The sequence below is a fragment of the Falco biarmicus genome, chromosome 4 (genome assembly GCF_023638135.1).
Source record: "Falco biarmicus isolate bFalBia1 chromosome 4, bFalBia1.pri, whole genome shotgun sequence".
Classification (NCBI taxonomy): Eukaryota; Metazoa; Chordata; class Aves; order Falconiformes; family Falconidae; genus Falco; species Falco biarmicus.
The window spans coordinates 78359024-78371877 of record NC_079291.1 but is presented as its reverse complement, the minus strand read 5'-3'; the positions used below and the strand labels follow the sequence as shown (position 1 = coordinate 78371877).

The 12854-nt window shown below is 44.9% G+C and overlaps 1 protein-coding gene across 3 annotated transcripts in view; it reads right to left on the bottom strand.

The window, feature by feature from the left end:
- The window catches only part of XYLT1 (xylosyltransferase 1), a 202621-nt gene that overhangs the window by 14137 nt on the left and 175630 nt on the right, over positions 1–12854 (bottom strand). For 2 of the 3 annotated variants that reach the window (XM_056336294.1, XM_056336296.1), the window contains 3 exons: positions 12044–12306; positions 8485–8680; positions 2168–2501 (listed from right to left, as the gene is read on the bottom strand). In XM_056336294.1, coding sequence (XP_056192269.1) covers positions 2168–2501; positions 8485–8680; positions 12044–12306 — 793 coding nt within the window. The remainder of the gene's footprint in view (positions 1–2167; positions 2502–8484; positions 8681–12043; positions 12307–12854) is intronic. The other variant, XM_056336295.1, reaches the window with a different exon arrangement.

Here is a 12854-nt window from a genome sequence, read left to right as displayed (position 1 = left end):
TGTTTTATTTTCAGTGTTAAAACAAGACAATAATACTGTTCCTTCAGTTAAGAAGATTTTTGGCAGCTTTTGCGTTGTTTACAACAGAAACAGAAATCACTCTTTTAGAAGTTCTAATTCTTTTGTCATACTCTGACAATGCCTTTATTTGGCAGAGAAAAATATATTTAAATAATAAAGTGGTGACAAACTGACAAAAGCTAGAAATCAAAGCTAAATGACAATTGCCTACACAGAGCACAATAGTGTCACTGAAACAGAAAGCCTTAAAAAACCCAAACAACGGGAATTTGCATTGTAAATACAATTCTAACTACAGTGGAGTGTCACTATTTGCCCCTGTAATTAATTTTCTTCTTTACCTTCATGCCTCAGACATCTGGAGATTATACATCACATCATCAGTAGCAAATCACTCCTGAGGCTTTTCTCCTAGATAACATTGTTCCCAAGCTTTGTACTTCATCCCTGTAGTAGATTCTAGTTACCATACAAATGTGCAGGGCACTTCAACAAAAAATAGGAGCCAGGTCGTCTCCCAGTGTACCAATGGGCAATACGGAGTAACTCCATAATTTCAGTGGAATTATTCCAGATTCAGAGTTTGGGCCAAAGGGAGTTCTGCCTTTACACCATCAGGTGTGGGCTCATGAAGTCTGAGACATGCCTAACTGTGTGCCAGGCCCTCATGTTATGGGGAAAAGCAGGAAGGTTGCTCGCTACACACCACGTTTTCCATCCAAATTATGCCTTAACTGTTAAATTACCAAAGAACATGGAATCCATTAATTTCCAGGAGACAAGTCAGTAACAGCTGCATTTAGAAGTAGGCTGCCTCAAACTTTAAAAACTTACTCCTTCTACACACAGTGTTTCTTTACAGTTTATCATTGCCTATTAGCTAAAAACAGCAGCAGGTTGTTGGTGGTTTACTTTCTGCTTAAGAAATGATGCCACCAAATGTCAGAAGAAGAAATCAGTAAGTTAGCTCTTCTGCTGAGAAATGTGTAGACTCAAGCTCCCGTTGAGCAAGAAAAGGGCTGCATGAGCTCTCAGCAGTTGTCTGGTGGTGTTTGCATTACAGAAGCAGCACGCTATCCTGTAGGTAAATGCCTGACTCAGTTTATTTGCTGCCTTGTCAGAAAGAAGAACTTCTGAAAACTTAATAGGATCATTCATGTATCTGGCAAATTTAAGATGTCTAAAGTTATGAATATTAATACAGGGCAGATGGAAGCACTTGAGCACGTTAAGAAGAAGAATGGTAAAGATATTCATAACAACAAACTTGTTTTGATCTTACTGAGAGAACAGGTGTGGCTACACAATGGTGGCTCTCCTCCCAGCCCAGTGTCCTCGGTGTTGGCTGAGGACCTGAGCGCTCGAGCAGTGCCTGTCCCAGTGCAACCTGCTGCTGGGAGCCCACAGACACCAGCAGCCCGGGAACGGCCTCTCCATTTGGATGGCTCGGGGCTGCTGTGGCAGAGAAGAACATAGCTTCTTTCTAAAAAATCAGCTTGGGTCTGATAGTAGGATCGCCATATCCATAAATATTTCTGTAACACAGCTCAGCCCCCTCCCCAGCTTCACCTTCGGGCTTTGTGCACACACGATGGGTGCAGCAGCCTCCTGGTGGCACGTACCGGGCACGTTTTGGCACCTGTTAGGCACAAGTGAATGCCTGGACCTGACAATATGCCAGGTGAGCTCTGGCCTGGGGTAATTTTTGTCTAATTCAGCATTTTGGGTAGTCATGCTTTTATCATTGAACACACAGACCTTGTCGAGGTAACAGTTTAAACCTCTGTAACTCTTTAGGAGCAAACGTGAATGAAAAGCAGCAGAAAAGGGTCCATTTTTCTTTCTATTTATAGATGACGGCTTTTACAATAGCTGTTAGATCACTGAGAGTCTGAAGTCCTCTGGATTCTGAACTGTGCATATTTTAAAGATATAAATAGCCTTTTGTTCAAAGTGGCTATGTTTTACGGACTGGATACAGGCACTTTCGCTTGTCTTAGTGCAACTATTTCTTCTGATTTAGTATCTGTAAAATTCCTTTCTTTTCTCCTTTTCCTATATAGCAATCCTTCATTTTTAACAGCACCATTTACAGTGAATACAGACACAATAACTGTATTATTCCTGTAGCAAACATTACACTTACCTTGTTTGATAGGCTGCCGATTAGAGAAGGTGAGAGGGGTAACAAGGAATTTGGTTTCAGCTACCTGTACCCAGTGATGCAGAATTTTTATCGTCCAGACACCAGGTCGCAGGGGCAAATTCAAAGGTGGTTTGTAATGAGTAAATTCGGCACTGGATTCAATAAGAATATCATATGTTGCTGCAATTACATTAACAGGATCCACCCAAATGACAGTAACGGTGACGTTGGGGCCTTTTCCCCATTTCTGCATGCCAACTGGCTCATCTGTCGGCCCAAGGAGTCCTCCGAAATTCCGGAAAAGCCTTTCCTTGGCGTCCCATTCGGTGCCAATCTGAAATTGAAGACCACATTGTTGCTAACGTCATCTCTGTAAGCACCTAAGACCCTTACGTCAAATAAGGGCTCTCAAGACACATCACGTTTCTCTAACGACATGAATTATGCATATATATGAAGGGTGATGGCAACACGACCTGAGATCATAATGTGTACACAAATTGTGAGACAACCTTGAATGCAAGGCTTAGGTTTTTTGGTCCAATTGTTCACTTTTGATTGATATAAAAGTTTTCTTTATCTTAAGAGTGACATAACAGGCTGTAATAGCTCTGCTTTTCCTCCACATGGAAGCAGTCAACAAAGGACCAAGCCTAGTGACTGAACACAGGCTATGCATAGAAAAAACAATATGATCCATCATCTCCTGGGTCATGAAAATGTATTATACATTTGAGAGATGGTCCCTGCAGTAGAGACCTACCCAGTTACTGCTCAGACCAAGGAAGAGGCTTTTGCTGTCTCCAGGACAAGTCGCATCAGATCCTCTACTACATCCTCATGAGATGCTGTCTCCTTCACTCCCTGCCTCTTCTGTGGGAAGTTATTTCTGGTAAACTCTTTTCTTAATGTCATAATAGTGACATTGTTTTTTATTTATTCACTAACCAACAGTAAAGCAGCTGATTCACAATATAGTGTAAATATTTAATGGACCCTTCTTTTTCCTAGCAGCTTTCATATTTCAGTGCTCTTTATATGAATTTTAATGGTTCACCCATAACCCATGGGATGATACAAACTTACAAGCTGTTGCCATTTATATTTGTACACGACTGAAAATAAGCATCTCTGAACAGATAGCATGGAAATGTAGAAACTGGCCTTCTTAGGCCAACTGAAAGACTTTTTACTGTCCCAGTACTAAATTAACCACATGCTTATGAGGGTGATGGTTAACAAACCACTTCCATCAATTCTCAACAAGGCAACCTAGCGGATGCAGTACTGAGGGCTGCAGGTTTGCTTTTAGAGGAAGTGTCCACCTCACTTGTCCCATGAGGTCCTGTTCCCATGATCTCAAATCAAAAGTGATCAATATTAAACACAAAAAGATTTGAGGGACCCCAGCTGAAGTGAAGAACAGGAGAACCCCTTGGCTCCTTTTGGCAAGCAGACATTTGATGTCATTCCTTGGAGAGACATAGAGATGTTTTGGCCAGCATGGTACTGAAACCCCTCACAGTCCATCAGGTCTTCTTTGGCCTGAATCTCCAAACAAACAGTGTAATGACCTAAGAGTTGATTTGTTCCCCACACAGAAATGATGGGATTCTCTCAAGCGGTCTCCAGAGGCCTGTGCACACCCAGGCAGGATCCCCTCTTTCAGCATATGTGGATATTGAAGACTCCCCCAACACAGAGCTGTCCTTGTCCCCAATCTTCACCTCACACAGGCACGGTCAGAACCTGCTTTCCTGAAAGCATGACAAATAATTGTAGCTCATTTGCTTCAGAGATTTTTCTTCCGAATTTTATCTCATGTCATGAGAATATGTGGTTCCAATATAATGCCAAAATCCCCCCAAATCCATAAAATGTAACAATTACCTGATGCCTACTACCACTGATACCTGTGCTGGAAACCGTCCAGTCCTCAATTCTTTCTAAATAAATCACTGTGGTTGGCAGACAAATTACAGGAGGACTGCAAACAAACGACGACAAGGCCAGCAGAATAAAACCCTACCATCCTAAATCCATCTGTCATCATACGGATTCCTCCTGCCGGACTATGACACTGCAGAATATGAGACAAAATGAGCCTTCCACTACTCTGCAATCAACACAGCAGAATCGCTGGTATTTCAGAGGTATTTCACCTAGCACACCGGCTAATCAAACCAGACAGCGTAGCCCAGATATCAGACCCAAGCATCGACTGCCTCGAGGAGCTGTCAGTGCATACCCTCCTGACAAGACTGACTGACTATGTATGGAAATAAGCCGAGAAGAGAAAATTTCCTGACCAGATCTTATTATCTACTCCACCAACCATCACTGAGTGCAGCCACATGAGTCACGCCTACTGGAGCTCAAGGGATCTGGAAATAATAAAGCCACAATATGTGAAACAAATCTACACCCTCCTGGGCGAAGAAAAGCCCGTAAGGAAGCTCTTTCCACCACATTCAATATTTCTTATTGATGAACTCCTTGAAGAAAGCTTACTTCATTCTCAAAAATCAAACGTTCAACCTCAACATCCAAGAATTTCCCTCTCTTTAGTCTCTCGTCCCTGGGAAAAGAAATCAGAAAGGTCCAATCCCCATGCTCTGACCTCCAGGTGACACTGCACAACACCAGGGTGCACAAAGGATGCTGAGGCACGTTCACATGCGTTTATTAGAGTGGTCTGTGGAAGGGTGAAGCTTGATTTTGGGGAAAAATTCTAACAAATTTGTTGACTGGTTTTGCTTTGCGCAGGCACGTCACTGCGTTCCCTAACATTAAAGCAAAATTCAGAGCCAAAGGGCAGGAGAAGAGGGGGAGGATGGGACAACTGTCACGCTGGTAGCCATCGCCTCCCACGAGCACCTGTCCCACCACCCCTCTCGGGGTGTGCAGGTCCCCACAGACAGCAGCACAACCCCCCAAGGAGCAAACACTGCTGCAGAGCAGGTCCTCAGCAGCCAGGGCAAGGCACCCAGGCGCCCGCCAGCGCCCAGCCGGTGCTCGAGCAAGGCAAGGAGCTGGTGCTGCCTGGGGCTGTGCACCACCGGCACCCGAGGGGAGGGAACAGCCGGGAGCTGCCCACCACTGACATCTGTTTACAAGATCTGCCCTTTATGTCCAGTATCCAGCTGGGGACACACCTTCCCAGGCTGCACGGCTTGTAGTACAAGCTGGGTTTGGAAGAACAGTATTTTAAAGGGAATTTTACTCAAAGCACTGGTTAGAGGTTTATGCCTCTTCCCTTGAACTCTGCACAGCTGAGTTCCCAGTCCTGAGGTGTCTGATTTTATAGGCCAAGAGATACTACAGTCCTATAATATTTTTCATAGCCCCTTAAAACACTATAAGTAGGCTTTCACTTTCAAATGGAGTACACGAAGTATGGGATGGAATCAAGCAGTAATGAATATCTGATAAATTATGAAGGGAAGTGGCACAGAAACTGACATTTTCCACATCATTATTTTAATCACCATTATTTTGGGCTTCAAGAGCAGGCACTGTGCACGGGGCACATTTGGAAAGCTGGAACTCTCTCATTGGCTTAAAACTCCTGTTTCTATCTCTGTTCAGTCCCAATATAAAATTTTCCCAAGATAAATTATGCCTTGATTATGGGTTTGTATCTCGTTGCTCACCACAAACAGGACCATTAGGTTCACACAATGCACACTAATTGCCTGCCACCTAGTTTATTTTATTCTCTGTGATGAATCACAAGTCTTAACAAGACCAGAAATGAACTTGGTGTTCAACTGATATATGGTGAGCTGAGACACTCAGTACTGCACAGCAAATCAATCTTCTGCCCTCCATGTAGAAGTTGCACGAACCCAGGCTGGTAGGATACATACTGCGTGCATTGTGCACAAGCCGGTTTTAGGAGGTGGGGGAGTTTCATGCTTGGAAATAATTTCTCTTGGATTTCCTGTAAGTTTATTTTATTTTACTCAGCTCAAGACTGAGCGCAGGAGCCGTGTGTCTTAATTTCTTAAATTAGAAATTTCTTAAATTTGTTTAAAAATTAACCCCAGCTGGCTGATGGTTTTTTCCACTTGTCTTTACGCGGTGTATGGTGACACCTGCTACTTGGGAAGCAAAGGAGCGGAGGGCAGGAAGGGCTGACTGAAGGGGTCCCATCACCTCCGCTGCAATTTCAGTTGTACCTCAGGGTCACAACTGCACCTGGGAGCGCATGCAGTGCAGCATGTTTGTGCTCTTCCTGCCGGGCCCCGTTGTGTGAGCTGGGAGAGGGAAGAAAGCTCCCAGCTATAAATACCCCATTCAGATTTAAATTTCTGCCAGACCATGGGGTGGAAGTCATTGAAGAACCAGCAGTTGTATGTCCCAGTAAGCACAAATCTTCATTTTCTTATCTGGTGCTGACCCTGTAAACACCGATACCCTCATCTTAGGTGAACTGCTAAATTTGTTTTACACTTGCTGGACTTTGACAAAGAAGTGGCATTTTAATAAGCAGTAGCAGATCAAAGGTTTTCCAGCCACACTGAAGCTGAAGAGGTTAATGCTGGATTTATACCAGGGTAGCTGAGAGAATAATTTGGCTCAGAGGCAGAGATGCCTGCAGGCTGGAGGAAGGCAGAAAGTAAAATAAACAATTAAGAAATGATTGAATTATTTACTTTGTACCTCCTGGTCTTTTAAAATACGAAGCATCTAAGAAAGGAGAGGACAATTAAAGAGTTTCGGTGAAAAAAAAAAATAATGAAAACAAGTAAGTAGCCACCAAAACTCTTTTTCTGTGTTTCAAATAGAAGAAAATGCTTCCTTAGCCTGAACAAAGCTCGCCAGTGATGAAATCCTTCCCATGCTTGGCACTCGCGTGGCCTCACTGCAGCAGCAGTTCCAACAGGGCTGCTTACAGACCAGCTGTGGTCTGTGAGGCTGTGAGGAGCAGCTCATTAGTCCCACGGGATCCAGGTATCCTCCCTGTAGGGCGACACACTCCACAGAGCTGTGGGCACACGGCAGCGAAGAGGCCACCTACATGCTACCACCTCTCCCGTCGGGGGAGGCTGACCCGGGGCAATGCTGCTGCAGGACGGCCACCCGTCAGGCTCACGCCCGCCGCAGGGCCAGCATGGGAAAAATGGGGCACTGGGGCCGGGGGGACCTGGCAAATGGCTAGCGAGTAGATTCTGGTCCCAGGTTTGTTTCCTCCCTACAACCACAGTGAAGTCAGAGGTATCTTTTCTAAATAGTTTTATTCGAGTTCTAGAAGACTGAGATCAGTATGTTTCTTTTCATCATACACTCAGAAAAAACTGCTGCTGCCAGCTCAGTTGCTGAAAGATCCAGAGCAGGCATCGGGACCAAAGTGAGATTAAAAGTACCAAATAAACAGCAGAAAACCTCCTACAAATCACAAGAATTAAAGCTTGTATGACCATTTATCACTGCATGAAATGGCAAGCCTACCATCAGACACATTGATAAATGAAACACACTTTCCATCCATCTCTTTAATGGCGCATTAGTGTCATGGATTTGCCATGCACACCAAAACACTGAATCCTACCTAGGCATTTCTTAATTGCCCAAGAAGATGGTAATTTATGGACTTAGCCATAATGACTGGAACACATTTGTTCAATCAATTTTATACCTTAATTGAAATTTGTGGCTTAACAAGAAAAATCATGAAATTAACTGCTCAGACAGTTATATCTTTAAAACAGAACACAGATGTCTGATTCTATTAGTGGTCAACTTTCCTCATAAATTTGAGGGTATATTTTTTACACTCTATGTCAGATCCTGAGACAAATTCCTAGAAGAAAAAACAGGATTTGTGGGAAATCGCAGCCACCAGTGCGATAATTTTCTCTTTTGTGTTATAACATCAATATTCCGCTCACATGTGGCATCGGTGCCTGACTATCACTAATTTTATGAGGGTTTTTTCAGCATACCCTTGAGAGGAATGCTTACCACATCCCTGTTCACATCTGGAGCTGCAGAAACACGGCATTTTTCCCAGGTATCTCTCACAGCACCCACAACAATCAGAGTCACAAAACTTTTAAGTTACTGAGCCCCTTTTACAACAGCAAATGCCTCCAGTTTGTGCTTCAGTCAAGAGGGAGTGAGGATACTCACAGGACCACAGATCTGAGCCGGCAACAGTATCTACTTCAGCAAAGAGGATGTGCATTAATTACACTAAAGAGCCACTGTCAACTAAAAGTTACATGGAAATACAGTTTCCAGAGGCTGCTGAATTAGTGTGCAATCTCTCCAAAGGCGCCTGATGTTGTGCATGGGTGGCTGCGAATACTTACCTCTGAAAACTGCAGCCTTCCAAAATCACTTGGTGGACTTGCGATCTTAAAGACTTTCTTGGGCATCACCCATGTTTCCAGAGTTTCTAGTTTACTGACAGCCAGATTCGTTGCATGGTGTCTAATTAGGAAGCCTTGGAAACGGTCAGCAAGGAAGTAAAGGTGGACGGAAACTGGATGGCCCATGGGGTAGTATCTGTAAAACGGCACACGCTCATCAGTTACACGAGAGAGACATGAAATCACCATTTACTTGGAGCTAACGGCTTAAGAAGTATTCATTTCAACTAGAAAATTCACCACTGTACATTAAGAGATTTCAAATGTGTTCATGACTCATTATCAAATATTCTTAGGCTGTTCCGATTACCTTGAAACATAAAAATATGCTACTAAGAATATATGCTCATTTAGAACATATTCACGGCTCTAAGCTCTTTAGGAGATACCTCTGCGTGCCCGAAAACTCCTCTCCTTTAATCTCTCTTCTGGGTAAAAGGCATGTCACCGGAGATACATATTGCTAGGCTGCAGCACTGTTCGCCAGGGCAAAGGATGCTTAAGAAATGTGTCTCGTTCCCAAACAGGTGGTTGCCTTTCTCCAGGGTTAGAGCCCAAGATGCCTGGCGGTGGATCCTGGGGACAGCAGTGGGCCGGGGACAGCAGCCCACACCGTGTCCTTGTCCGCACATCTGTCCCCAACCCACGGCCCAAGGGCTCGGTCCCTGTCGGGTGGCACTGCATCAAGGACACCAGAACGGCCCCCCCTGGCAGGTCTCCTTTATTTTAGGAAATAAACTTCACATTCCTTAAAGACTTGAGGTTGCTTTTTGCTGTGGATTTTCTACTCCTAATTACAAATAAACTGAAAAAAGGTCAAACAAACAGGAAAAGCTTGTCTTCAGGAGATTTGGAAGCTTTCAGCTACAGTTCAGATTCAAAGACAGCGTAGTCCTGGTTTTAATAATTAAAATTAATGGTCAGTTGTCTGCTATAGTCTCAGAAACATCTGTAATTATGTTTGTGTACATATGGATGCATAAATAATCAAAAATACATTATTCATAGCTCTGCAATCAGATATTTTGCTACTTTACAGCACTGTCATTAATTGCAAAACAAGTGTTTGCAACACATTTAAAAACCATCCACTATCACACCTTCCCTGCCAAGTCAGCTAATTCTGACTCCTCATGCTAGTTATTACATCTCAAGACATAAACACCAAGAGGAGCTAACCAGGAAGGACCTTTCATTACATGAAACCAGCAACACCCAGAAGGAAGTCTCTAGAGCTTAAGGAATAAACATAACAAGAGGGGGTACAAACAGGGCCAGCACTGACGGACTAAGCAAAGACACAGCAAAGTTATGCAGCCAATACAAGCAACAATCTGACTTCTGTTCCAAGTACTGAGACCTCCTGTTCTATATGTGTGCGGCAGCAAATATTTACAATATCCTTGAAACAGTCTGAGTAAATTGTCTCTTGGCAGCAGTGAGTAAAAATGCCTGGAGATGGAGAGAAATAAATTAAATCTCAATCACACATTAATGTTGCTTCCACTGAAGATGCTGATATGCAATCTAATTTGGTACCAGAGCAGTCTGCAGGGGGCACGGCTTCCTGAGGCTGGGAGCTAGCCCTTGGTAGAGCAGTGCGCAGGGAACAGCCTCCTGGGCCGCTGTGGGTGGCAGCATCTCCTGTGAAATGAGCTGGGGTGGCAACTGCAGGATCAGCCAACTTCGTGCTGCTGTTAGCCCCAACAGCAAAGGGAATGCTGCTGAGGTGCTCAGTCCAAATACATCCCTGCCCTTCCCGCGTTAGAGGCATGCAAAATCACGAGAGGGACAGAGGCAGTGTACACATACATGCACACGCTCCGAAAGACAACATAGTATCAAGAGAGGAGAGGTGCGAATCATAAACCTGAGGGTCATCCACCTTCCTGTGATTTAAATGGGACACTGGCGCACAGCGTTTTTGAGGGGGCTCGGGTAGGGATGAAAATGAAGCCTTCAGCCCCGTCCCTGTTTGCACTCCTCCCTGCACCGTTCCGAGGCTCCAGCCTCTGTGAAGGCGCCGTGCTTTATCCCGGAGACAGCTGCAATCAGCGGTGGATGACACGGCTGCCCTATCTATAATCTGAGCAAGCTTGAAAAGCACCTTGAGCTCCTGTGCAACGAAAATCTCCCCAGAAATGAAATTGATTACTGATATAAATCATCATCAGAACACCGGCAAAAGGAATAAGCACAAAAGTAATTGTCAAATTATTTCAGTAGTGGTTATACATAGCTCCCATCCTCTCTGCTGGCTTCGCGCTCTGCAGGACAAATGACCCAGGACTTCTTTAGGTCTCCCTTTATGTCATGTAAGGAAGACATGCTACTAGTGATTATTTCTATCTAATTATTATTGATCTTTTATTGCTTTGCACCGGTAACCTTTACTGGCAAAGCTGTAATAGGAATCTGGATCACTTACTGCTACATCTTTCTAAATGGGACATTACTCAGCACTTTCATGACTAAGTAGGAAGGTCAAGGCACTTTGGTTCCCTCTCGAGAACACAAGAGGGGCAAAGTCCATCCGTCAAAGCACAAGGAGCGTCTTCAGTATTTGCTGACTTAGGCTGTATGTTTTCTATTAGGATAAAAAAGGGCAAGGTCCAAAAAATACATTCTGAAGAAGGAATTAAGAGACTGTAAAGTAAGACTTTAAAAGATGAACCCTCACTGCTTTGAACATAAAGAGCTTCAGATGTGTTTGCAGGCAGCAATTATCTACCATGAAGAAAGCCTTTTCTGTGCAAGTCTAACTCCAGGAATTCTTCCTTCAAATCCCTTTTAGACTGAATTCTTCTTTGCTAGGCTTATAGGTGAAAAAGGAATCCAGAATGTGGGGGGCTTTCCCTTTAAAGAAAAAGGACCTTTATTTGAGAGAGAGTGAGAGAGAGGGAGATCTATACATGCATTCATTTTATTTATTTGATGCTAATGGATCCCATCAGTTACAGCACTTTTGGCACAGACAGCTGTACCAAGCAGGCAAACTGAGCTCAAGCAAGTAGTTCTCTGTGCTCCATGTATGCACCCAGGGGAACAAACAAGCAAGGGCCATTAACCTGCCTGTGTTCAGATTAATTCTGAAATCCTGTCCTCTGCTTTTGGTAAGCATAATAGAGGTGAACACGACCTCTGCTGCAATCACACAGAGGGTTTGGAAGCTGCGGGTATAATACACTTGCTGAAATTAATCAAGAAAATGCAGCAGTAGGGGTAGCACTGCCCAACTGGATCCTGTCTGTCTTCATCAGGCTGGAGAGGAGCTCCTTCAAAGTGCAGCGAGCAGGTCACAATGTCAACCCTGAATAACCAGTGCTTTGTTGTTGGCACAAATACTCCCAGAAATAAGCACCGTACGCTTGCAGCTCCTGGCCCTGTTCGCGACGGTACGCTCCATCTGGCACAGCCAAGTAGCTGAACATCTGCCGGCACGTGGCAGCCCACCCCGTGTCCCTTGGAGCACCCAGGACAAAGACAGACCCGGACTGACCTGCAGCTGTTGTCTCCAGCAGCGTGGAACGAAGTCTCCGCTCTCCTCAGGCCCAGGCGGGAGAAGGCATGGTACATGGTGAGGGCGACGTCGCTGAGGGTGTGCACGCCGTCGGGCTCGTCGTACACGTTCTCCCAGTACGACCGGAGGCCGGGTGTGCCCGAGGGGTAGTTGCCATACAAGTAGTAGTCCAGCTGGCCGATTATCTCCTGATTCACTACAGCTTCAAATTTGCGGGCAAAGAAAGTTGGCCTGGCAGTCTGCTGTGGTGATACGAAAGGAGAAGACACTGGGGTGAGTTTCCCATCTTCAGCCATGACATTTTGTCTTAAGCGATGGCTTGGAGCTGAAGACATGAACTGGATCTCCCCATGGGCAAAGCTGTCTTAAAAGAGTCACTTTTCTGACAATTTGTTGTTAAGATTCAGATTAAAAATACATAATTACTCCATGAAAATATAGGTGTGCCAATCCCTCCGTAACAACAGCCACCCACTGCTGCCTTGCCCTGGCCGGGTCTCCAGCAGTGCTGGAGGGGTGAGGATGCTCTAAGCGACGGCGTCACCCTGGAGGTGGGACAGCACTGGCACGTGTTACGGGCGGTCGGGCCGGGGGCGAAGCGTCCCGTGGCACAGGGTCTTGGAAGGGGCAGAGCAGTGTGTATGAATCTGCTGCTGTGAGGGGGCACGGGGACCCTGGGAGAGCTGCCATCGGTGGCTGAGGTTTCTCAGCTTCTGACCGGTCCTATAGAGATGTTTTGCTCTGCCCTTGACACAATCTTGGGTGTATTACTAGTTTAGATGCTACTCAA